The sequence below is a fragment of the Mustela nivalis genome (genome assembly GCF_964662115.1).
Source record: "Mustela nivalis genome assembly, chromosome: 11".
Classification (NCBI taxonomy): domain Eukaryota; kingdom Metazoa; phylum Chordata; class Mammalia; order Carnivora; family Mustelidae; genus Mustela; species Mustela nivalis.
Genome location: NC_139030.1, coordinates 81,451,739 through 81,477,659, shown reverse-complemented (window position 1 = coordinate 81,477,659; position 25,921 = coordinate 81,451,739). Strand labels below are relative to the sequence as shown.

The window sequence follows — 25,921 nt, the reverse complement described above, 5'->3', positions numbered from 1 at the left end:
AAGGCCTTAAATAATACACCTACCACTAAAGGGGTTCTTACGCTGGGAAACGGGATTATAGGAGAACATTTATTTTTTGCCTCATTGCAATGTTTTATTTATAGAGTTTTGCAATGAGCATGAAATACACTTCTTCTAAAAAAAAAGATTTCATGAACTTTTTTTTTAATTAGAAGAGTGTTTACCCTTAATGTGCTTCTACTCTGTGGGACATAGTCAGAAGGGGTCCCCTCATCTTTCATTATCCACCCTCTCTTCTTAATGTTACGAAGTGAATCTTCTCAGAGATCTTGATGGCGTCTTGGGCGGACGGTCCAGAGGGCCGATACATGGACTACCAATGTTTCTACAAAGTGATGGAGGGGGTGTGGTGAGACCCAGAACACCTGCGATGGGGGAGGGGGGGTGGTTTGCAGAGGTCATGTGAGTACGCAGGGCAGTCTCTGAGCTCAGCGGCAATGGCCCATCTCTGAGCACTGGCTGGTCGTGCCAGCCGGACTGGTGACAGGCAGCAAGGGGTGGCCAGCTAAGTGGTCTGTAGTCACGAAAACAAGTAGCTGCTGTGCTGTCTTCACAGATGTGACAAGTCTGCCCTGTGTCACCCCGAGAAGCAGCTGTGCTGGCCCAAGAGGGAAACCAGGGAACATAGGACCCCCGTGTGCTCTGTCACATGGCCCAGGAAGAGACTGGGTTCCACTTCCCGGTTACTCAGCAAACCCCCGTGAGAGGCACAGGGAGGAGGGCAGGGAGGACGGCGGCTGTCCACAGCGTTTACTGTGAGGGAGCGAGAATGGTGCAGAGGAAGCGGCTTTCCTTCTGCTCTGAATTCAGTGCGGATCAGTAAGGGTCTGAGAGGAAGAGACAAGATCACTGGGTCCCTGAAAAGGAGTTTAATGACAGGAGTATTTACAAAGCATGGGCAGAGAACAGAGAAGCCATTCCAGATAGTATCTTGGGCTACAAACTTTACCAAACGTAGGCTGGGGAGCGGGAGGGCAGCATGGTGACCCAGAGAGAACGCGCTCTTGGCCACACCCGCTGACAGGAGTAGAGACCTTTCTTACAGGGGAGCGGCCACCCTGGGGACCACAAGGAGGGCCTGGAAGTCAATGCCCCAAACCCTCTCCTCCTGCAACCCTACCACCTGCCAGTTTACCTCACAGCCAACGCAAGGGGAGGCAGGAGAGCCCCAGGGCAGCCTCCTGGGGCCTCAGAACAGGGGGGAAGAGGATAAGGAAGGGAAGGCATGACTCTCGGAAGGCGGAGAGAAGGCACCAGCTTACTGTGGTTCTATACGGTTAGAATCCTTGACAGCGAGAATGCATTTGTGCATTACTGTCTGTCATATACACACACTCTCAGACAAATCCGTTCTTAATGGAGAGGCTACCCGGATATGTAACTGCCTCTCTAGGAACATACTATATAATGAAGAAAAGATGTTCCATTCCTGTAAAAACAAGCATATTAGTGTTTCATGTGTCTTTCATATGGCTACAGGATCCCTGTGTTTTAATCTTTCACGACTGATATTTATTTTTCAGCAACAGAAACATACAATCATTGAAGGCCTTTCACTTTTAGCCTTTTTATTAGAACAGATAACGTGTATAAAGATTGACCTAAAATAAAACGGCTTTGCTTCGGATACAAGCTGGTGGCTTTGCTGGCGTTCCAGTGAGGTCTTCCCGGCAACAGCAGCAGGGAGTAGGGAGGGCTGGGCTACCACGAGAAAGAGGGGATGACTTTTGGGCAGAAAGAGCCTTTTATTATTCTCACTTGCTGAGCATGTTATCTTCCTGCAGGGCTTTTAAATACAAATTATCTTCTAAAAAAGAAAACATTTGAGGGAATGACAAAAATTCATCTAGAAGCTTCACGAAAGATAAGCAAGAAGGAAAGGGACTTTGTTCCTGTTCCCTTCTCGGGAGCCATTCCTTCACTTAGACAATTACGCAGATGGCGGACCCCGAGCAGCACCGGATGCTTTCAGCGACCGAATATGCAAAGGTCATACTCGGGGCCCATGTGTTCAGGTTCTGATGAGAGACACAAAGGCTAACTTACAGAGGAAAAAGATCAGTTTAAATTGGACGACAAATGCTTCCATGAAATCAGGATTAAAAAAAGAATCACCAGACTTCGTGTGTCAATGCTGTGGTAATGACAGCAGGGGCTGGTCACTGTTTCCTGGGTCGTGAAACTGACACAGGCTTGTTTTAAAAGACTTGCAGATTCAAACAAAGAAAAGTAATCATTTGAAGTAGTACCACTGTTCACATTTTATTGAACATCCTCCAAGACGTGTCTCTACAGATGGAGGAATATATAGAAAGTATTTTACGTAAATGAGATGAATCAGCATCTGCTGTTCTAGAACTTGTTTTCTGAAATCAACCGTATATTGTATCATCTTTCTACTTATGTAAATCTTAATCTATTTATCACATATGTTCCACTATACATACGTATCTGGGTTTTATTTATTTGCTAGGGTGAGAGGATCTTCAGAGCTTACGTTCCTTGGTGTGGGATCACTACGTGGGCTCCTAGGAAGTCCCCATCCCACAGCTTCTTCTGCCCACCACAATCGGGGTACCGACATCTCCTCCAGCCCCCACCAGAGCTACAACTGGGCTTTGTCGATCTTTGTAATGTTTGCAAATTGGTAAGTGGAAAGGAAATCAAATTTTTACTTTTATTTTTAATTTGGTAATGTAAGGTAGCTAATGATGATTTGATGAGGCTTTTGTAGGCTTAATGCCCGTTTATATTTCATATTTTATGAGCTGTCCTCTGTCTTTAAATGTCAACCTAAAAGCCTATATGTTATACATTAATACATAACCTCTGTGAACAATACAAAACTTTGCAGCTTTAAAAAAAGTCCTGCCCTCCTCTCTTCTGAGCTTTTTTTTTTTTTTTAAAAAAATCAGTCAGTTCTGTGCCTGGATGAAGTGAAGGTGCTGGCGGGGCGCACGGCCACGCGGACACTTACCGCATCGGAACACGGAGAGCTGGGCTAGCATGGGCACTTGATACGACTTCCCATCGGCTGCCACAAACGTACGTTTCTTCGTGTTCTCGGGTTGGAACCGTGATTTCCACAAACCCTTAAAATACACGGCATTGACCAGGACGAGTCTGGTGAGCGCACCATCGATGAGATCTGGGGAGAGCAGGCTGTCGATCATACCTAGAGGGTTGCAGAACAAGCACGGGAAGATCTCAGTATTGGCAGTCCACTGGAGGGCAAAAGGCAGTGTTGGAGCGCAGACAGTTTAAAAAAAAAAATGAAAAAAAATTTTAAAAGACTGAAAGGGAACTGTTTATAACACCCTTTTGGTCCTTTCTCATTTTTTTTTTCCTCACTATAAAATGAAAGCTGAGAAATTAAAGATAAAATCAGAGAATCCAAAAAGGACTTCAGACAGCCTCTATTTGAAGGTTACCAGAATTTTCATCAAAGTATTTTTATAACTGAAATGTCTGGGTGTGGCTCAGTCGATTAAGCATCTGCCTTCTGCTCAGGTAATGATCCCAGGGTCCGGGGATCGAGTCCTGCATTGAGCTCCCTGCTCAGGGGGGAGCCTGCTTCTTCCTGTCAGCCACTCCCCTTGCTTGTGCTCACACTCTCTCTGACAAATAAATAAATAAAATCTTAAAAAAAATAAAACAAAAAAGAAATTATTTTATAACTCATTGCCTGCAAACCCCATGTTTTAGAAAATCTTACTCATCTAAATAAGCTATACTTAATTAATGATGAATTTCCCTATCGCTGCTAATAACTGACAGGTGCGACTCCCAAGGAGGGTTTGCCATCAGCACGAGAGATGCAGTTGCTGTTTCAACCACCGAGTGGATTTAATCCTGGGCAAAAATGAAGCTCTTTGGCCTGCGCAATTTTATCAAGGATAAATGTTTAATTTCTCTGAAGGTTTTAGAAATGTCGGGCATTTGCTTGGCATTCCTGGTACCACAAGGCCTCACAGCTACTTACTGAAGGGCTGAAACCAAAAACTGGTGTATACATTTATGAGTTAGGGATCGAGCTAGGTGTAATATTATAGAGATAAAAAGAAATGGGGTCTGTCCTAGAAGCCCTCCGGAGTTGAAGGGACATTCGCTCCACAAAATGTCAAGAATGGTCCATCTTGTTTGTGTCAGGAGTGAAGGAGCAAACAACTGTGACAGTCTCAGAACATTCTCTGAGGCCACGAAGACCTTTCTCAAATGCAACCTGTGCTTGAAGGTTTGGGTTTTCATTAAGGTTCCTTTTGCTCGGTCTTTGAAGATTCAGCTCTATATGTGTTAAAAGAGGGATTACTAATACTCAAAGTGATAAAAAATTAGCTTACTAATTAATTAAACTAAAAATTAGTTTAACTATATAGCTTTTGACCCCAGCACTGAAAAAAGAAAATCATGGTGCCGTAATATAAACGTTAAGTTGTAATTCTTTAAATGGTTAGAGTACAATCAATAGTTTCTGAAGAAGCAAGACTGCTGAATTCAGGTGCGAGGGCTTTGAGTCCCTTTAGATGATGTTCAAGAAGTTGATGTCCAATAAACAAACGTTTGCCTACGTCATGGTCCGTCAAGACGCACACCCAGAGGTTGCTCAGACTCCAGTGTCCTCAGGAAGAGCTTCATCACTACTCCTTACTTACACAAGGGGGCACCAATGCCACCATCAGTCAGGGTCGGAAGGAAAATCCCCAAGCTTAAATGGCCATCATTCTAGGAAAGGGCAGCCCATGTCCTGTGTGCTTCAGCCATGGCAAATTCCTCACAGTTGGTTCCCGACAGTGGAGGTTGTGTCTTATCTTTGCTGGAAACATCACCCAATCCAACCCCTAGGTGCCTTTAAGACACAGGTCCACTCTCTATCTATAATAAACTTCCTCAGACCCTCCTCCCAAACTCCCGGAAGTTTCCATAAAGCTCAACACTCAGCACCACCATTATACATGTGGTTTTAGACCCATCTAATGTGTCTTTCTCTTCCACCTGGACCATAAACTGCACAAGAACAAGGACCCTGTCATTCACTTTCTGAAGGTCAAGTCTCTCTCTGTGTTGAGTGCACCGTCAGTGCTCAGTAAGTGTCTAAGTGTCTAAAAAGACGCTTATTGTCTCCACAGACTCCTTTTTGTTGTGGTAGATCAGGCCTCTGATTGACACTGTCAGGATCAAGATATAATAAAGGGGATGAAGAAATAACGAGAAATGATAAAAAGAAATGCATGGTTTAGAAGCAGTGAAGCACTTGGAGGCCCTGTCATCAAGAACTACGTACAGAGCTGTGCAGTAGACGTGCATTCACCTACCCACCTCCTTCCCACCCATCCATCCGATCACCACCCCACCATCCATTCTTGGATACCTACCTACCATGTGCCAAGTACTCTTCTAGGCAAGAAAATGAACAAACAAAAAATGAGGCCCACCCTCAGAAAGCTATGGACAAGAGAGAGGGGGAGGTTGGCATAAATGACTTAGGAAAGTGTATGCAATAGTAATAACTACCTTGAAGCAGAAGTACTCGAAGATGCGAGGGCAAATAAGAGAGGGATCCGATCTGGTCGGTGGGGTCAGGGATGGATGGGTTCCCTGAAGTATTACTTGCCCTGATAGCTATAAAAACAGCTCATGCCAAGGAAAGTCAATCAGAGAAAGATAATTATCATATGATCTCCCTGATAGGAAGAATTTGAGAGGCATAGTGGGAGGTTTCAGGGGTAGGAAAGGAAAAAATGAAACAAGATGGGACCAGGAGGGAGACAAACCATAAGAGACTCTTAATCTCAAGAAACAAAACTGAGGGTTGTCGGGAGGAGGGGGGTAGGGAGAGGGGGCTGGGGTTATGGACATTGGGGAGGGTATGTGCTATGGTGAGTGCTGTGAAGTGTGTAAGCCTGACGATTCACAGACCTGTACCCCTGGGGCTAATAATACACTATATGTTAATTAAAAAATTGCTTAAAAATTAAAAAAAAACCAGCTCATGCTTGTTGAACATTTATTAAGCGCTATGCACTTTGCTAAATGCTTTATGCATATTATTTACATTTCCATAAAAGCCTTAATGTTGTTATAACTTTTAGTAGATGCCACTGTCGTATCTCCACTTTACAGGTGAGGACTCTGGGGCACAGGGAGGTTAGGGACCTTGCCCCAGGTTACACGGCTAGGAAGCAGCAGAACTGAGATTCAAACTTAGCACCTGTACTTTTAACTGATGATGCCGTTCCTGTGTGGGTGGGGAAATAAACAGGCATTAGCAAGGGGAGGGAGGAAGAAAGGCAAGCCCGTAGCCAGCTGTGACAGGAGAGAGCCCGGTGAGCTGGAGGGACAGGGAGGAAGCTCGCATGGCTGGAGCATAGAGTAGGGGAAGGAGCAGCGGAGGTGGAGGTGCAGGCAGGGCAGCCCCGGCGGGGCCATCATCACCCCATCACATGGGGTCTGGCTCTCCCCCTCCGGAGGGGCAGGAAGGGGACTGGGCAGTCTTCCAAATGCGGACTGCTGGATCTCCAGGGTCCTCGTGGGCTCTGCCAGGTAGGTAAGTGCCCCTCAGTGGGGCTGATCGCTCCAAGGGGGCAACACGGGACCTTGTGGGGGAGTTGTCAGCTGCGTGGCAGGTGGCCCAAGAAGCTACCTGTCCTGCGATGCTCCAAATGGTCCCACGCACTAAAGAAGTGTCCTGCTTGCTGTGCGGCTTACTCACACTAGCGTCACACTGGCTTTGCACCCCCGGAGCCCAGAACCTCGCTCTCTCCTCCATGTAAACACAAAGTTACCTGTTTGGGGGCATGTTCTTAACGTACAGGGAACTTTCTAGGTGTGTGACTGCCGGGCATATCAAGTGGAGACTCTTCTTATTTTATTCTGAAATTTACCAAGAATTTTGCACCGTTTTAGAAAAAAGTGCTTCAGAGAAAGCGGAAGGCAGCTTGTGGTTTTCGTGTTACTGGCATGACAAAGCTGCCTCCATCTGTTTTTGTAGCTGTCAGTTCACAATTATTCTAAGAATATGACGGCTTTATTATGTTCTCAGGTGCAGCTGGTGCCCAAGGGTTTACCTACTGAACTACATACATAAATTAGTTTTGTTTTTCCTTGTATTACAGTTCAGCATATACTAATTTTTAAGAATTTTGTGTACTTCGGGGGTGTCTGGGGGGGGCTCAGTTAAGTGTCTGCCTTCAGCTTAGGTCATGATCCCAAGCTCGTGGGATTGAGTCCCACATTAGGCTCCCTGCTCATCGGGGAGCCTGCTTGTCTCTCTGCCCCCCGCCATTCGTGTGTCCATGCACTCTTTCTAATAAATAAATAAAATCTTGAAGAATTGAAAAAAATTTTTAAAAAGAATAAAAATTTTGTGTACGTGTGCACAGGTTACGTGAGCTATGGATTTCACTTCAGGACGGCAGAGCGAGTAGTAAAATCTTTGTTTATAAAATCTTATAAAATATAATCTTATAAAATCTTACAAAAAGATTATAAAAGATAATCTTATAAAATATAATTATATTATAATCTTATAAAATATAAAATCTTTGTTTATAAAGACGGGAGTGGGCCTGTAGGGTTGAAAAGCATGCCCAAGTCTTACCACACTCCCCCCTTCCCCAGAGGCAGTAAGCAACCGAGTCAGTGTGTGTCCAGGCAGTTTGAGTGTTGTCACATGCACACAAGCATGACTGACTATTCCCAGCACACTGGGAAAGAAGGCTAGCAGGGAGCATTGACACACCACCGTCAACCAGCCATCTAGCTCTGAGCACCAGGGACCTCTGTTCTTAGGCCTCTAGGCCCAGAAAGAACCACTAAACCCTTCACACTTGCAGGTCTCCTGATCGTTCTGTGGTTTTAGGAAGGAAGCCCAGATCGCGCTGTCCAGGACCCTGTGGAGAAGGAATGCCGTTCCGGCTCCCCTCTACCCTCCCTGGCCCTCCTGGTTCACCTCTGCACTAGTCTGCCACATGCTCTTGGACACTTGCGTCTACGAGTCTGCTGGAGGGTCGGGGGGCAGAGGCAGACTGGGCGAGCACGTGTTTCCATGCAGAAAGCCAGGCCCCCTCCTTCAGAGATTCGATACAGGAGGGGTCCAGGGATCTGCATTCAGAACAAATGCCCCGGATAATCCTGATGCAGGCGCCCCCGGAACCACGCTTGGAAACATACAACCCGAAAAGCCAGTTTCCTCATGTTCTGTCCTTGGGTCCCAATGGAGTCTTTGGGTCTCTTCTTGTGCCCTAAACTCAACCTCCTACAAAACAAGTTTCCCGGGTCTATATCTGCAGTCTTCCCTTTCCTCCATTGTTCTGGACCCATCTGTAGTCCAGAACATTTCCACATAGACCTCCAGTTTACAAATTAACAGGTTTTAAAACACCCACGTTAGACATCTCCTCGGTCTAATGAGAAGAGAAAGGCGTGTAAACGCGTAATCACGAAGCGGCGTGGAAAGCGCCGTCATAGAGGGGCACAGACCACGCATAATCACATGCCCATTGTAAGCCCAGAGGAGGCACCTACTTCCCGGAGGGGATGCCAGCAAGAAGGAAGGAAAGCAAGGAGGGAGACCGATCCCGAATCTCGCAGGGGGAAAGGGGCAGTCGCAGAGGCGCATGTGGGAAGGACTGAGCAGCTGAACCTTCCGAGCGGGCCTGGGCCTGCAGGCAAGGCCTCCAGGGAGGAGATGTAGCGAGGGAGGAAATGTAGCGAGGGCGGGGAAGAGTCAGCGCGGATGAATTCCACTCTGTTGCCAGGGCCGCAGGGGGAATAGTCCCGAACAGCACAGGGAGTGGTGGTGGCAAGAAAAGGGAAGGAAGGGCGCCTGGGTGGCTCAGTTAGTTAAGGGACAGCCTTTGCCTCAGGTCATGATCCTGGAGTCCAGGGACTGAGTCCCACATCGGGCTCCCTGCTCAGCAGGGAGTCTGCTTCTCCCTCTGACCTCTCTTCTCTCATGCTCATGCTCAAATAAATAAATAAAATCTCTCAAATAAATAAAATCTTCTTAAAAAATTAAAAATAAATAAATAAAAAAATAAATTTTAAAAAAGGGGAAGGAATATGGACGGAGTCATGAAACCTGCTTGAGTCCAAGCCTTTCACAATGGAATGGCCATGGGACCCATTAGAACCTCAGAGTCCCCCTCGTGTTTCCATTCACAAAATACAAGATAGTACAAAACCGTGCCCGGGGAACCAGGGCCACTCACCCCTGGTTTCGTTCTTAACCCACATGTTGATGGAATCACAGGCGGAGGCTGGATCCTCAAAGCTCACGTTCTGGACTTCACACTGAAACACGTCTTTGTTCCGGGTGACAAAAGGCACCTCCATCTTGAAGCCGTTCTTCACGAACACTGCATTGGCCACGGTCACAAGGTCCTTATTCTTCTTGGAGCTGATGGCCTTGTTGATCTTCTTTAACACTTTACCGACTCCTAGAGAAGAAATGGAAAGATGCAGCAATATTTTAGCGAGAATTCAGAAAAGCTATTTTTTTTTTTAAAATATCTTTCTTAGGATGGCAAATCAGAACAGTATAGATGAGCTAAGCGTGAGTAACAAGAGACCAAGTGTTGTGCTTCCTCAGTGGCCTTGTGTTAAGAAGGCAGAAGGGGGTAAATGATAAAATTAAGTAAAATTATTAGTAGTTCTTAAAAATCTGTGGTGCTTTTAGCACCAAAACAGCATATTCAAGGCACGTCAACATCTTCCCCACATAGAACTCTTCCTCCTGGGAGACTTTCTTGGTGCCAGGTCACTAGCAACACTGGCAAGTGCTTTCTTACATAGCCATGGTGGAATAAATCCAAGGAATCTTCCTAATTCATTCTTTTTCTTTCTTAACAATCTTTGGTGCTCTTTCCTGCCAAAGATTTAACACTGCGATTTCTTTTTTTTTCTATTTTGGAAAAAAAAATGAATAAAATGAGCATTAGAAAGACCATAAAAAATTACCAGGTGCCGCCATCCAAGAACAGTGTGATTTTTACCTGATCTCAAGCTCAAAAAGCACGGGGATTAATTTTATGGCACTGTAGCTTTATTTTACACGAGCCATTCATACATGCTCCATTTGGTTTTAGAACATGAAGAGGAAAATAAATTGTAAGGATGAAATGTGTTTCTGTAGTGAGCTCGAATTGCGGATTCTTGGGTTCCTCGCTTGGGGTCCTTTCAAAATGACACTGTCCTAAAACAGCCTGCAGGGGTCACGGTGATGGTCTCCTGGAGAGTCGACCTGGCACACGCCGTGCGTGTCTCTTCTCCAGACCCATTCAATAAGGGCACAGTGAGCTGGCCATGGGGCCCAGGGAGGTGACCCTTTGGCCCTTTGTTTGGCTTCTCATGACCCCATTTTCATGCTGTCCTGTGGGGCAGGTCCCCTTTATCAGTAAGGGAACAGCAGAGGCCACGACCCAGCACCTGTCCCTTTTGGCCACACCATCTCCTCCTCCACATGCCTTGGTCTCCCGCCAGGGAAAGAGTGGCGTAGTTCTTCCTCCCCTGCCCCAGACAGTTCTGCCTCTGCCCTCAGTAAGAGCATCGCTATCCTGAGTTCTCAGAAGGCCTGAGAAGCCACTTGGGCTCCCCTGAGCTCCCTGCAGCCCCATTCCACAACACAACGGCCAATAACTCAGAAGAACATAGGGGCAGGGGAAGGAAGCCACCCAAAGGCAACACTGCCAAAAATTTTAGAAATATCGCTTTGCATGAGTGTGGCTCAGTGTGAAACAAAGAGTCCAGTTGCTGAGCTGGAACCGTACTGGCTGACAGGGTCTGGATGGCGCTGGGAAGGGCTGTAAATCCTAGCAGTGATTCACTGTCAAGCTACAAATCACCAACTGTTTTCCGAGCGTCCAGGCAAGGGGCAGAACGGTGTGTTCAAGTACGGAGTCCTTCCACGCTTCTGACGGGTGATCCAACTGCAGACTCATGTGAAACTGAAGGCCGTGTAAACAGAGTGCGATGCTTATGCATTTGGTTGGCAGCTTGGGAGGTGACACTGAACACAGCCACTGAAGGGCATGGAGCGAGGCACAGAGTTCTTGAACCCCTGCCCGCCCCTCTCATCTTCCTCTTCCAGCCGAAGGCATCAATGCAGTCAAGATTCTTAGAACTTTATGAGGCTAGCAGGAGTGGAGGAACATGGAAAGAGCAAGTCCCTCATTTTCAAAAAAAGCAGCAAAGACTCAAGAGGTGCAGAGGAACTTGCCAGGCCCACAGTGCTCAAGGTTCTTCTCCCTCAGCGCGGCCCACGCACAAGAGGCCGGTCGGTGCAAGGTGGGTGCCGGGGGACGAAACCTGAGCTAGCGCCACGAGGCACCAGTGCTAGGAGATGGAGACTTTGAAGTGTATGCAGATCATTCAAAACAACAATTCAAACCTTCTCCATTGGGCCTGACTTCAAAAAAAGAAACATTTTTTTTTTTAGCTTTTTATTTTGAAATAATGATAGATTCACAGGAAGTTGCAAAACAATATACAGGGTGGCCCCCTGTGCCTTTTGCTCGGTTTCCCCAGTGGTAACACTGTGTAGGACTACAGCACACGACCTGGAGACTGCCACTGGTACAGTTCACAGTACTCAAAGACAATGCATGCCTTTTACAGGGATTCGTGTGTGTGTGTGCGTGTGTGTGCATATGCGTGTCTCTCTGCACTTTTCTCACCTACACAGATTCATGTGGTGACCAGCATAGTTAAGATACAGGACGGAGGGGCATCGGGGTGGCTCAGTCAGTTAAGCATCTGCCTTCACCTCAGGTCATGATCCTGGAGTCCCAGGATCGAGTCCCACATCGGACTCCCTGGCTCAGGAGGGGTCTGCTTCTCCACCCCCCCCCTCAAGTAAATAAATAAAGTTAAAAAAAAAAAAACTTGAAAAAAAAAAAAAAAGACACAGGACGGAGGCTCCCCTGTGTTGCCGTCCATGGCCACACCCACCCACCCAACTCCCCAGTTCCCAACTTTAAAAAAAGTGTGTTCACAACCATGATGCACCACGGAGGTGGGGCAGATGGGAAGCTTTCTTTTTAGAGATGAGTGAGGGGGTGTAGCAAGACCAAGTGACTGACCCAAAGCTCCAAGGCTATAGAACAGAGCCCAGAATCCAGGCCTCCTGACTTCCAGGACAGCCACGTTGGTCCTGGGTGCCAGAACGGAGCAGAACTCGCCCCAGGCCCCGGCGGCCAGAGCCCACAGGGCACGCACCATTCACGCTGTATCTCATCACTGTGGTGAGCTGCTTCTTGGTCCTGCCATCAGCTCCCAGCTGAAGCATCCCCAGGATGGACGCAATCCCGTGGGGGGACACGACCACGTTGTCATGAGGCCGGGATCTGACGATCTGATTGAAAACCTGGATTCCTGTGTTGGAGCCCAGTTCCTCCAGAGACAGGGGGTTGAACTGGGAGCACACATTGGGCAACGTCACTGTGGCCACAAGGAAGAAAGGAAAATGCCAATTCATGGTTCCTTTCGGCAAGGGCGACCTGAAAAAGCAGATTAAAAAAAAAAAATATGTGAATTCTTCATGAACACCTTTGCGGGGACTACTTTATATTCAATCTAGGTATGATTCACTGTACTCAGTGTAACTGAGTGTCCTGTTAATTTATTTAAAATAGAATAGCATAGATTAAATCAGTTTTTGCCATATTTTGTTAGGGGGCTGGGTGAGGAAGAGGAAGGCACCCTCCATGTAGTAGGCTCCCAACCACACGCCAGACCCCATTCAAACTTAACAACTACCCTTCATCCAACGGAAGTAGTATTTATGGAGAACTAGGGTGTGCCAGGCCCTTTTCGAAGCACTGGGCATACAACTATAAATAGATGGGCAAGACCCCTGCCTTCCTGTAACAGAGTTTACACTGTAGAAGGGAGACAGAAAATCAGCCAGTCAGCAATAAAGTAACTTCAGGGAGGGATCAAGGCCACGGCGATAGAACACTGTGCCTTCAAATGAAGGACAAGGCAGGGACGTGAGGAAGAGCAGGTCAGGGAAGACATCTGGGCCATGGGAACACGGGATGAGTCCTGAATGACAAAGAAGCATCCCCCCCCCAGCATGTGGCCACCAAGGAGGGAGTTGGGGGAGGACATGAAGAGGAAGAAGAGCCCAGACACCTAAGGCCCAGATACCCCAGTGTATATGGTCCTTGGATTTTCTTCTAAGGGTCACAAGAAACCACAGGAAGGTTTTTAAAAAAAAAAAAAAGAGAGTGAATCCCTCGGGTCGCTATGACTATCTTAAAACCTGTTGTCCTCAATTTTTTTTTTCACTATAAGCACATTAGTTTCTTAATTGAGGGCTTGTTAATTAAAATAAACTTAAATGGTATCCTTAAATCTACACTAGGGCAGAACAATTGGTCAATTTGTCAATTGTGAGAATGGTACTTCTCAATTACAGTGATTTGTCTGAAATATGCTTTCTTCTTTGATTACCACTTACTGAGCTTCCTTTGGCTGTGACAAGTAAGAGGTAGGAAATTTACATGTATTTACAGAAAAGCAAATACTTTCATTAAATAAGAGCTTAAAGGAGGCAGTCAGCAAAACAAAAGCAGAATTCCTGACGGGGCTAATTTGGTTCCTCCCTTGGAGACCCGAACTTTGCGAAGCACAAGTTCCCAGAGGAGTGCGCATGTACAAGTGGGAGACCCGTAGTGTCTTCAAAGAAAACGAAAGAGGGGAGCCTCTTAGGAAATGGGGGACCCAGAGTCCAGGGAAAGTAGGTGTCTGTGCTCCAAAGAAAAGGGTACCAGGACCATTAGGTAAAATTGGCTTTCCTTGTCTTTACCTTTCTATGCATCTGTCCTGCTTCCCACTCCAGGTCATAGTAGAGGTTCAATAAATACATGTGGGATTAAGCCTGATGGCTTATATATTTTCGGTTTTTGTTAATTATTTTTTAACTGCATCAAAATAATGTTTATTGAGCGTGGCAGAGAAAGTGATTGAGTTTAGTCCTCAGCTGCACAGTGAGCTTCAAACATTTTCAGTGCAGAGTCCCCCACTGCGCCCCCCACCCCACCCCAGGGCCACAAGGCGTATCACTAAGACCATCATTCAAGGTGATGTTGCAATTTTCTCATATGTTGTGAAACAACCACATTTAAAAAAAAAATTCAGAACATACAGAGCTTCTCCAGGACTTACTTGTCAAATCATTAATTGTGTTAAGACAGTCTGTCTAAATTCAAAACATGCAAGTGACCTACATACGCTCCTACTTGGGGCTTTCCCCTATGGCCAGCGTGGCCTATTTTGACTTTGGCACCTAGGACTGTCTCTAATACCATGACAATCCCCTGAGTTTCTTTCAGTCTCCTGGACATTGGAGAGCTTCCAAAGGCTGACTGTGAAGGCTTTACTCATTTCATCTAAAAATTAGCCTTCCTTCCCTCTGGAAATAAATTTCCTCTTTAAAACTTACTATGCCACAAAGCCATAAGTCTAAAACAATGTGCACAATCTTTGTTACAAATGGTCAAGTCCGGTCACAAGTGCCAGCTCTTCATCAATCTGAATTGTTGATTCTCGCATTAGAGTCCATTCCGACAGTATCCCGTATGCCTGCTCTCTACTCCCCAAGCCTCCCAAAGCAATCCTCCTGGATTAGCAACTGTTTGAATAAAATATTTGAATGTGCACACTCAGAAAGGACATCAAACTGGTTTTGCCTCTGATTGCTTCAAGCTGATACACCCACATGCTAAAGGTTTGTGTAGACAACTATGAAAGAGGCAGAGGGGATCAGCAAGAGAAACATTTAACAGTGCCAACCTCTCAGAGTCAGCAAAGATCGTCTCGCAAATAAAGAGCCATCTTATTTAGCAGAATTTTGCTTCGTTAGGACTTTTTTTTTTTTTGCTAAAAGAACAGTTTCATTATGAAGTGGGGGAAGACTGCTTTGGGTGTTTTTCTTGGATTCTTAGATTTGGGAAGTTTTTTGAGAGAGGTCTATGTGCAGTTTCCTAACAGTGCACCGGGACAGTGTCAGAGCTGTGCAGAACTTGGAATCGGAGCTATTTTTGATTGATGTTCTGGGCATAACTTCTTCTTGGCCTCAGTTTCCTAGGCTAAACGTTCCCTTGTTTAGGCCCACCTGGCTTATGTACATGTCTGAGACTAAGCTTTCGCTCCTCTCCAAAGTTCAGTAGCCAGGAGAGCGGGTGCTGATGCATAAATTACTTTGGCTTATGAAATTCTTAACTGATACATATTCATATCCAAATAGACACTCATTTGCATGAAGTATCTGCTGGAGTTAATCAGGCTCTAAAATGCTTACTCTCTACGATGAGGAGATTCTCATTATGGGAAGAACATAGTAACCTCCTGTTTATTTTTAGGAGAAATTACACTTGAAACTTTCAAATAAGAAAGAAGGAATAAAGCTGTTGCCCAAATGTAGAGCATTAGTACGGAAGATCATAAATCTGTTTAAATGTTTCCATTTCTTGAATAATCTTTTCATAACAGTAAAACACACACACACACACACACACACACTCCAAGACTCTGGTGGAGGCCATCACTGGAGGGAGATCATAAACCTATAAATAAAGCTGTCACCACAGGCATAACCTTTCAAATGCGGGATTCTCTTTCCCCGGGTACCGCCAGTGTCTCCTACTCCAAGCCTTTCCTTTCCAGTGTGGGGGATGTCTGGGCAGGAACTAGGCATGGCTCTGAGCTTCAAGTGAGATTCAGGGTAGTAAATGCCAGAGTTGGTGGTTTTACAAATGCCAGAGCCAGAGCATATCCTTAACGTTGAGCACCGTCTCCCTTCCCAAGGGCAGACATTAGAGAAACACGCCCTCCACAGACGCCATCCCTTCAACGGTCACGTCCACACAGGCGATGCTCAGATTTGCGGCTCAAATCCTCAAACCCTCCGCTGAATTTCAGGGTATGCGTTCAGTTATTTGCTGCCTGCGCTCACTCGACTGTTCAGGACATTATCCTGGCCTGAAAAACTTTTCATGGGCAGATTATGGAGAGTCACTGGTCTGTGAAACCTGCCAACTGTCTTCTTTTTTTTTTTTTTTTTTTTTTTTTTTTTAACTTTTTATTTTTTATAAACATATATTTTTATCCCCAGGGGTACAGGTCTGTGAATCACCAGGTTTACACACTTCACAGCACTCACCAAAGCACATACCCTCCCCAATGTCCAACTGTCTTCTTAAAGGGTCTAGGCCTGGGTCTCTTGGTCTTTGGTTCTGTCCCTATCTCGCCACCTGGTGACAGCCTGTGGTCCCCCAACTCTGTCCACAGCCTGTGGGAGGCTTCCCCAGATTGTCCCAGATGCTTCTATTTACCCGCTTCTTGGAATTTCCACAGTATCTCCTAACTGTACCTTCCATCTTGTTTTTCAAGTGTGCTTCTCCCTCCCAACTAGACTGGAAGCTCACAGAAAGTAGGGCCCTGGGACTCTAAAACCCTAGTGGCTATGGGGATTTCTTTAGAGCCTTATCACTGGTAGTCACTGAATCAGAGGTTGACGCATGGGACTAACCCAGCTGCTCAATGCCCACGTGTTTGGTTTGGAATAAAAGGCACTCTAAGAATATTTTAAGCAGCTACAATTTGGAAGATGTCACATGTGATCTAGATTTGGAGTTATTCTCAGGAAAAATGAAAACAAGTGGGACCTTGGTAACCCTGGGCTCTCCTTCCTAGGGCAGACGCCTTGCACAGCAACCAAACCACCGCTTGGGGCTGTGGTGCAAGCTTCCTCCACTCCCAGGCACCTTGTCCACCGTTGCCACCCCTCACATCACCTCTCCCGGCTGTGCAAGCTTGTGACCAGACTCCTGCACTGAATCGGTGCTAACTGATCCAACAATGGCACATCAATCCAGCAGGTCACAAAAGATGTCGCTTATGTTCACCCTAATTGTCTTTTTTACAAAATAAAATCGATTTTACATATAAGACATGAGCAAAAGATAGATAAAGTGATACTGGTCAGCTGATAAATAGTAGGCTGTCAGCTCTATTTAGTGTAACAAATAAGATGTATGTGAACACTTTTGGGGGGGAACACTGGAGGACTCCTCTGACGATTCACATCTGTTTTAGGAGGACCCAGGACTGTCTACTAAATTGGCAAATATTCCATCCCTTCTCATTCTCTAAAATGTTTCAAGTGGTATATTTCATAAAATCTATGTATCAAAATCTTTATGTCATAAAAGATTTTACATATATGAAAAAAAAACATAAATCCCCAGTACCCACCATCCTTTATAAAATAATGATCAACTTGGGGCACCTGGGTGGCTCAGTGGGTTAAAGCCTCTGCCTTTGGCCTGGGTCATGATCCCAGGGTCAAGGAATCGAGCCCCGCATGGAGCTCTCTGCTCAGCAGGGAGCCTGCTTCCCTTCCTCTCTCTGCCTGATTGTAATCTCTGTCTGTCAAATAAATAAAATCTTAAAAAAAATTAATGATCAACTCATGGCTTATTTTATTTCTTCTAAAATTAACAATTGTCTTGAAGCAAATTCTAGACATCATATTATTCAAAATAGCTTCAACACCTAAGGAATGAATACACACACACACACACACACACACACACACACACAGAATATCATTATCCCCCTCAAAAAACAGTAACTTTTTACGACGTTAATATCTAGCCAGTGTTTAAATTTTTTTTAATAGTTTATTTGAATCAGGATTGAAGTAAGGTCCACACATTGCAACTGGTTGATAGGTCTCTTGCCCTTTAAAAAATCTTACCTCAGTTACTTTATCTTCAGCTTTTTCCTCTGAACTTTATTTATTTATTTATTTTTTAATTTGAGAGACAGAGACAGAGAGAGAGAGCTCCAGCACTGGCAGAAGGGAGGGTCGGAGGAAGAGGAAGAAGAAGAAGCAGACTCCCTGCTGAGCAGACAGCAGGATGCAGGGCTCAATCCCAGGATTCCCAGGATTGTGACCTCAGCCGAAAGCAGAAGCTTAACCGACTGAGTCACCCAGCTGCCGTCCTCTGAACTCCATCGTTGAAGAAGCCAGGTTATTTCTCTTGTAGAGTTTCCCCCAGTCTAGATTTTGCTAACTGCATTCATGTGATGCTTGCTGGTTAACAAGTTGCTCTGCCTTCCGTACTTCCTGTAAGTTCACAGTTAGACGCAGAGTGGAGATCTGCAAACTCCTGGCCAGACCCTGTTCACACTTTTTGTTTTGGCTATGATTGCACTGAGCTCTTACAGCAAGTTGAAAAGAGTTGCCCACTTACAACAGAGACCATACAGCCACAAAAGCCAGAAACATCCACTACCTGGCCCTTTACAGAAGGTTTGCCTCCTCTGCTGTAGAGGCTGATTGGATTCAAGTATCTTTTTTTGCAAAAATGTTTCACAGAGGTGTTGTAGCGGGTGCTGGAAGCAGGAGAAAGTGGCCATATGTCTCTTTTTTGTGATGTTATAAGCTGCTCATGATCACTGCCTAAGTGCACTTATTAGGGTTGCCAAATGATGCTACTGTGGTTCTAACTTTATTAGTTGGAACACTTCTATAAAAAGACGTTTTCCATAACCAACCCATTCCCTTGTCCTGAGGTTCATGTATAACAAGGGCAGGATGAATGTGTGATTCATTTCTTAGACTCTTCTTAAAATGAGGATTTGGTTACCCTGTATCTCAGAGTTGATCAGAGGGTTTTTTTAGTTTCTTTGCTTAGTATAATTATGAACCTATGTTTTTCAACATATCATAAAGGGTCTTGATCCACTGAAATTTTATTATTTTTTCTGATGCTCACAATGAGCCTCTTCAGATGGAACTCATATATAACCTCATAGTCTCAAGAGCTTCCTTGTTTTCTCCTTTGACAAGATGTTCCGGGTTCGTTCTGCACCCTTCCTGCCCTAGGTAGAATCAGCCTCTTCCTGAAGGAGCTCTGGTTCCCCTCAGTGGGAGACAGAATTTAGAGACAATCTGAGTATCCTCACCAAATAAACTCCAAATTAACTGTGGGAATCCCAGGCAATGTGGAAAATCCAAAATCCACTGACAGCACTCTCTGGACCACAGCCAGATGTTAAAGTTCAAATTATGAAAGAGAGACTGCTTACTGGCCAAAGATGAGAAAAAGATGGGGAACAAAGCTGGACATTCAAAGCTGGGCTGGGGTAATAAAAATGGATCATCCTCATGTGAAGACAGTTTGTCTTCTGGATCAAACAAGCCATCCTGATGGCTTGTGGGAACCAAACAATGAGAGTACCTTGTCATCCAGCATGACAAGGAGAGTCCCCCAGTTTATCTAGGTGGGAAGGAGTGACAACCACCCCCTCTCTTCAATGAAGGCTGACCGCTGCTCTTGGACTGGGAAAGTGCAGAGATATCCCTCTGGTCTCTGTGTTTGTAGGCTCCTGATTCTTAGAACCAAGGCCCCATATTGTTCTGCCTTGGGGCCATTTCTTCTTCTTCTTCTTCTTTTTTTTTTTTTTTAAGCTTTTATTTGTTTATTTGACAGAGAGAGAGAGAGAGAGAGATCACAAGCCGGCAGAGAGGCAGGCAGAGACAGAGAGAGGGGGAAGCAGGCTCCCCACTGAGCAGAGAGCCCGACGCAGGGCTCCATCCCAGGACCCTGGGATCATGACCTGAGCTGAAGGCAGAAACTTTAACCCACAGAGCCACCCTGGTGCCCCTGGACCATTTCTTCTACGGGGGCTACAGCAGGCAGAGGAAAACTGCACATTGGGTTATATGGAATTGTGACATCTCCTGCCAGTTCTTCCCAGAGAAACAAATGTGAAGGAAAAGTGCCAGGTTGCCAAAGACAGCTGTCCAAGTGGCCTTAAGTCTGTGCCGCCCAGCCGTCAGGCCCAAATACTGCCTGCCCTTCAGTACTTTGCCAACAGGCACAGGTCTAAGTCTGAAGGGTGTTTGGCAAGAGGCCTTCTAGGGACTTGAGGAGGTGATCCCTGGTGATTAAGGCTGGATCTGCAAAGTAATAGAGGCTGTTATGTGCGAATAATTGACATTAAGCCTCAAATATGGTCCTATGAATGCAAGAGGACGACTCTGGTCTCTCATACTTCTGCTGATGTTACTGAAAAGGATTCCACATCAGAATCTGTCCTCATTTTACTAATATCTACCACATTCTCTTACGACAGATGATCAAGCGTCACTGAAGTGCATGGTGATGCCCTTGGAAGTGTGCCGAGTGTTAGCAGAATGAATCAGCATCTTTACAACTTAGGAAACAGGAAATGCCCACTGATTACCGCGACAGCAGCCTGGTGGTTCTAAAAATGTTCTTTCAGGTTACTGAGAGATGTTCACAGACCTCTGAGGAATTTTTTCTTAAATTTTTATCACACTTCAAACTGCTTGATTGATCTGTGACACTAATGAATTGAGCCAAAAGGAACCTAAAAATAGTCAGGAACGAAATTTCCAGCCAGTGAAATATACGGCAACAATGTTTAAATGGTTCCTTGGAAGAGACATTTTGTTAAGTACTAGCTGACATCTAAAAGTGCCTTTCCTCTACAGATCATTTATCTGAAATCTCTTGGGGTAAAGGGAAAGGCTAGGAGGAAGAATGCAATTGGGGCTTTGTTAGTTGCCTATCTTTTTAAAATACAAGATTGTGGAACATTTATTCTATTTTCCTATAAGTGTAAGGAGAAATTCATCCAAGGTTCAAATTCCAATTTTACCATCCACTAACCAAGACATCCAGGGCAAGTCACAGTCTTTCCCAACCTCAGCTTTCTCCTCCACACGACATTAGAAATCAAATTCCAGTACTGGCCAAGGGAATTCTGTAAGCACGAACAGAAACATAAGACAGTAACTAACATAATGGTACCCATCTCAGAGTGGTACCCAGTGAATGTTCGTTCCCTTCCCCTTGTCTTCCTCAATGCTCAAGACCTGAAATAAACTGATTTTTATTTCAATAGCAATTTAAAAAGTGTCAACAATCAAGCTAAGAAAATGCATCAGACACAAAATTTCCACTCTGATATAGCCCTGCCTGTATCTTTATAACATATTTTAAGGCAGAGTAAGATAATGCTAGCATATTTCCTGGTCTCTATAAGCGAATGGGGGCATTCCGTTATGATGGGAGGGGAGGCGGGTATGTTCCAAAAAACGTTTACTTGTTCTGAGATATGTTTTCCTGTCTGTTGTCTCAGGTCACTAAGTCTAATTTATTTATGGTATCAAGTTCTATACACTTTCTTATTAGCACATTAAGATGTAAGAGTTCAAATGGGTGATTTCCTGATTGACAGCCAAGAGACGATCTAAGATGTTACAGTGATGCTGACCAGCGGTTCTCAATCTTTAAAACAAGGTACCACCTTCTTTAGACATAAACAAGTACTACAAATATTTCTCAACTAATTATGTTTTTAAAAAGTACTTGTGAAACTACAGGATAAAAACTACTATGAATTCACAAACCGTTCAATAAAATACAGAATCTTTTTATCTATAACAGCACCTAGAAACATTTCCAAAAATCATATTTTGAGGTATTATTTATTCAATCTCTACTCAAAGCTGGACTACCAACATGACTTTTCTGACCCCTTAGAATAGCTCCAATGTTGTCTATAGGTCCTCAATTCATAGGTCAGAAATCAGTGCTCTCCAGGTTGTTGCTAGTAAAAAAAAAAAATGATCAGTAGGTGTTGGGAGTGTAAATCAACAAAACAAAACAAAGCAAAACAGCTTTTTGAAAGGCAATTTGGGGTATGCATAACCTTAAAAATGTATATACCTATCAGAACAGTAATACTCTTTCTTTTAATCAATCTGAAGGTAATAATCAAATAGGTTTGGGCCTAAAAATGTCTACTGTAGAGTTCATTCATTCATTCATTTTTTTTTAAAGATTTTATTTATTTATTTGAGAGAAATCACAAGTAGGCAGAGAGGCAGGCAGAGGGTGTGGGGGCAGGGGGAAGCAGGCTCCCTGCTGAGCAGATGCGGGGCTCAAAGCAGGACCCTGAGATTATGACCTGAGCCAAAGGCAGAGGCTTAACCCACTGAGCCACCCAGGCCCCCTGTGGAGTTATTTCTAAGAGCAGAATCACTGCAACAGTCTTTGCAATAAATAACTGGAGTAACAATGATCATTGCGATCTCAGTTTTCAATGAAGGAGACCCTGTGGGTGACCTTTTACCAGCTTTGTGTGCTTTGTTGCCAATATTTGCACCTGTTGCAGTAGCAGATTGCTTCTGGGAGTTGGAGCCCATTTTCCTGGCGGGCCTTAAGTGGCTGGGAGTTCAATACAGCATTCCTTTGCTACCTCCCCCACCCCCCACCCCCCACTCTCCAGGTGGCAGAGACCACCTGAAGGAGGACTGTGGGATTGTGCACACGGGATTGTGCTACTATCACTCCCTAGCCAGCTGTTTCTTCTGCAATTCCCACTTCCACCACCCTCTTACTGTTTCACCCCCGAGCACTTCCTCAATGAATCATTCACACTCTCTCCTTGGCTCAGGGCTATGTCTGCGAGAGCACAAGGGTCACTTCATGACATTCACCCAACAGGATATCAACCAGCTGCTGAGAAACTATACTGGAAAAAAATCTGAAGATACGGTAATAGACTCTGGATCTATCCTAATGGGAAAAGGAAAACGATGATACAATCAACTATGTAAAAATAATACACACCACAGGGGGAAAAAAAAGACTAGAAAGATAGATATCCAGATATTATCTATGTAATTATTCTGGTGGTGGGAAGAGGAGTTTATCATTCTTTTTTATTTTATTTTTTTAAATAAGATCTATTTATTTATTTGACAGAGAGAGATGACAAGCAGGCAGAGAGTCAGGCAGAGAGAGAGGGAAGCAGGCTCCCTGCTGAGCAGAGAGCCTGATGCGGGGCTCGATCCCAGGACCCTGAGACCATCACCTGAGCCAAAGGCAGAGGCTTAATTCACTGAGCCACCCAGGCGCCCCGGAGTTTATCATTCTTTATACTGTTCTGTATTTTTCAAAAATTTCTACAGTGAACACATCACTTTTGAACAAGCATCCCTTTTTCTGTTTATAAAACCACAGCAGTGGGAACTTAGATCAGCTGAAATGTATAGTAAGGGACAGCAGAGAAGACTACAGAGCATGAGAACAGTGGTTAAATCACAGGATCATAGAAAACTGAATTAAAATGGTAGTTAATGGAAAGGGAGAAAGTTGAGAAATACAGTGGGATCCCTTTATATACACTTAGATGCATGTCATACCCCATTCCAGCCCACAGATCACTGCACAGCGAGTTTTTTTAAGTAAGTGATGGCTCTATTTTGATGAACATGATTTGACACATTTATATAGCTGAATCTACCAATTAGGTACTTAAAGGCAGGGATTAACAGTTTATTAATTTTTTTTATTCCCTGCATTTACTATAATACCTGGCATAGAGCAGGAACTCAATATTTATGAAACACATTGTAGCTCAATGGAAATTACCTGTTCCAGCCACTATTTTAAGTAGCAGCAGCAACTGTTAGTGCTGATTAAAGAAAAAAAAATCCAGTTTGCTTAAAACGTGTAGAGTACAGGGGGTGGTCCAAGAGGTTCAGGCAGTTAAGCATCCAACTCTTGGTTTCGGCTCAGGTCATAATCTCAGGGTGGTGAGATCAAGCCCCACACTGGGCTCCACATCAGACATGGAGCCTTCTTAAGATTCTCTTTCTCCCTCTTACTCTGCAACCTGCCTCCGCACTTCCTCCCTTCCTCTCTTAAAAAAACAAAACAACAAAACAACTTGTGGAGTGCATTCTTACGTACTCAAGAATAATGGCCATCATTCAGTGAATGTCTCCTATACACCAGACACCCTACCTAGAATTTTACACATTCAACATCTAGCTGAATCCTCAACTTCATAGACATTAGTATTTATACTTTATAGAGGACAAAAACGGAAGCCCAGAAAAATTAAATAGCCTGCCCAGATCGTGGGTGGTGAAGACACATCTGAAAATGGACACACTCAGCCAATGTGTCACGCTGCGTCCTGTGATGGAGTTTAAAGGGTCAACCAAAGGGAAAAAAAAAAAAAAGAAGAAGAAAAACTGCCTTCTTTCTACCTCTCTGTCCTGCACTTAAATCATCAAATACTAGGAGTAAACAAGTGACCACAGCTTTACGAGGCACAAGAATTGAACAGAATGTTTGTTACTCTAATGCAGTGGTTTCTCCACTGGGAGGGTGGTGACACTACCCCCCCCAGGGGACATTTGGCAATGTCTGGAGACATTTTGGGTGGTCATGACTGGGAGGGGTGCTACTGGTATCCTGTGGTTGAGGTCAGGGATGTTGCTAAACATCTACCACGCTCAAGACAACACCCCACACAAGGAATCATCTGTGTGTGTTAGTGCCAAGGGGGAGAACCTGGCTAGTGCACAAGAAAGCACACCCCCCCCCCCCAACACTATCATGCCGTGACACACTTTCCTTCATTCGGAATCAAGGCTTCTGCCTGAAGTTAAAGATGGTTTCCTGTTACAGCAACAACTGCACGGACACCAACAGTCATGGCGGCTTTCCCGAGGATTCTCCATCTGAGCCTTTTCCATGTGGGAGAGGAGGGAATCCAGTGGCTTCCCTTCTGCGAATCCCAGTGGGGAAGGTTTGTGTTACTAGTATCTAAAGCTCTGGGTGGTTGGTCCATCCCATCGAAGCACCTTCACCTACAGCCTGTTGTACAGAAGTTCTGCAGCGGGAGGTGTGGGGACGCCCATGTCACGCCAAGCTTTGAGCCATAAGCATCGGGGAAGGCATTTCCACCAGGCACTGGCTCCTCCACAGGAGAAAGGGTGAGTCCCCAAGCTTCCTGATGCTGCACAGCCTCTGGGAGGCCCTGACAGCCACCCCATGAAGCAGAAGCAGGGAGCCAGGGTGACATAACCAGGCTTTGTCCTCCTCAATGGCTGCCTGCTTTCCCCCCAGCCACCCCCACTGCAGGCTTTTTGCTAAGCCACGGCCAGCTCTATCATTCAGGCTCAGGAAGCACAACTACCAGGTACAGAGAGAAAAACCTAAATCACTCACACATACCCTAAATTATTCTTAAGGACACTGTACTTACTCCCTGGGAACTTTCTGCACTAATTATATCTGGTTATGTGCTTTGCTAAGCAAAATGGAGCCCAAACCCCTTTTTTCCTCCCTTGCCTCATGAAAAGGGAGCAGGGCGCAGCTAGAGGAAAATGGGGCCCAGCAGGTGAATGCTGAATGGGTCTCCGAGAGTGCCCTGCGCCACATTACCCACAAATGCCACCTGTAGAAGCTCCTGTCCTGTCTGCAAGGACACCCTCTTTTTCTCAGAAGGAGGTCTAGAGTGAGTGGCTGTGAGGGCCCCTGCGTCGGCGGTATTAGGAGAGGATGTGGGCTTTAATCAGGCAGGAACTGGAAGACGCATGCATCCTCATCTCAGCCAGTGGGCAGAAGGACAAGGAAGCCCATATTCCTCTGTGTAGAGAGGACTCTAGTTTTCTACGGCTCATATTCACAACTTGGTTCTCTAACAGTCAGGGTGGGATTTCCAAGGCTGCCAGATAAAGAACGGTTTGACAGTAGCTACATTTTGTCCACTTACTTCTCACAAACATTATGGATACCAGTGTGACAGGCACGGTACCAAGGTGAGAACATGAACAAGACAGACTCAGCACCTACTCTCCCAGAACTGAGGGCTTGGAGCCAAGGTTCTCAGCCTGGGCAGGTGTGTCCCTCAGGGAACATCTGCAGACACTTTTGGTTGTCACAACTGGGGAAAGGTGATACTGACCTCTAGAAGACAGAGGCCAAAGATCTTGATTGACATCCTCCAAGGCTCAGGAGAGCCCTGCACAATAAGGAGTTGTCTGCTCCAAATGTCA

General features: G+C 45.2%; 1 protein-coding gene across 1 annotated transcript in view; it reads right to left on the bottom strand.

The window, feature by feature from the left end:
- SERPINE2 (serpin family E member 2) overlaps positions 1-25,921 on the bottom strand; it is a 61,337-nt gene that overhangs the window by 13,147 nt on the left and 22,269 nt on the right. Inside the window, exons 2-4 of the mRNA XM_082690411.1 lie at positions 12,235-12,515; positions 9,231-9,458; positions 2,999-3,196 (exon numbers count right to left, since the gene is read on the bottom strand). Of these exons, the coding sequence (XP_082546537.1) occupies positions 2,999-3,196; positions 9,231-9,458; positions 12,235-12,493 (685 nt within the window). The 5' untranslated portion in view covers positions 12,494-12,515. The remainder of the gene's footprint in view (positions 1-2,998; positions 3,197-9,230; positions 9,459-12,234; positions 12,516-25,921) is intronic.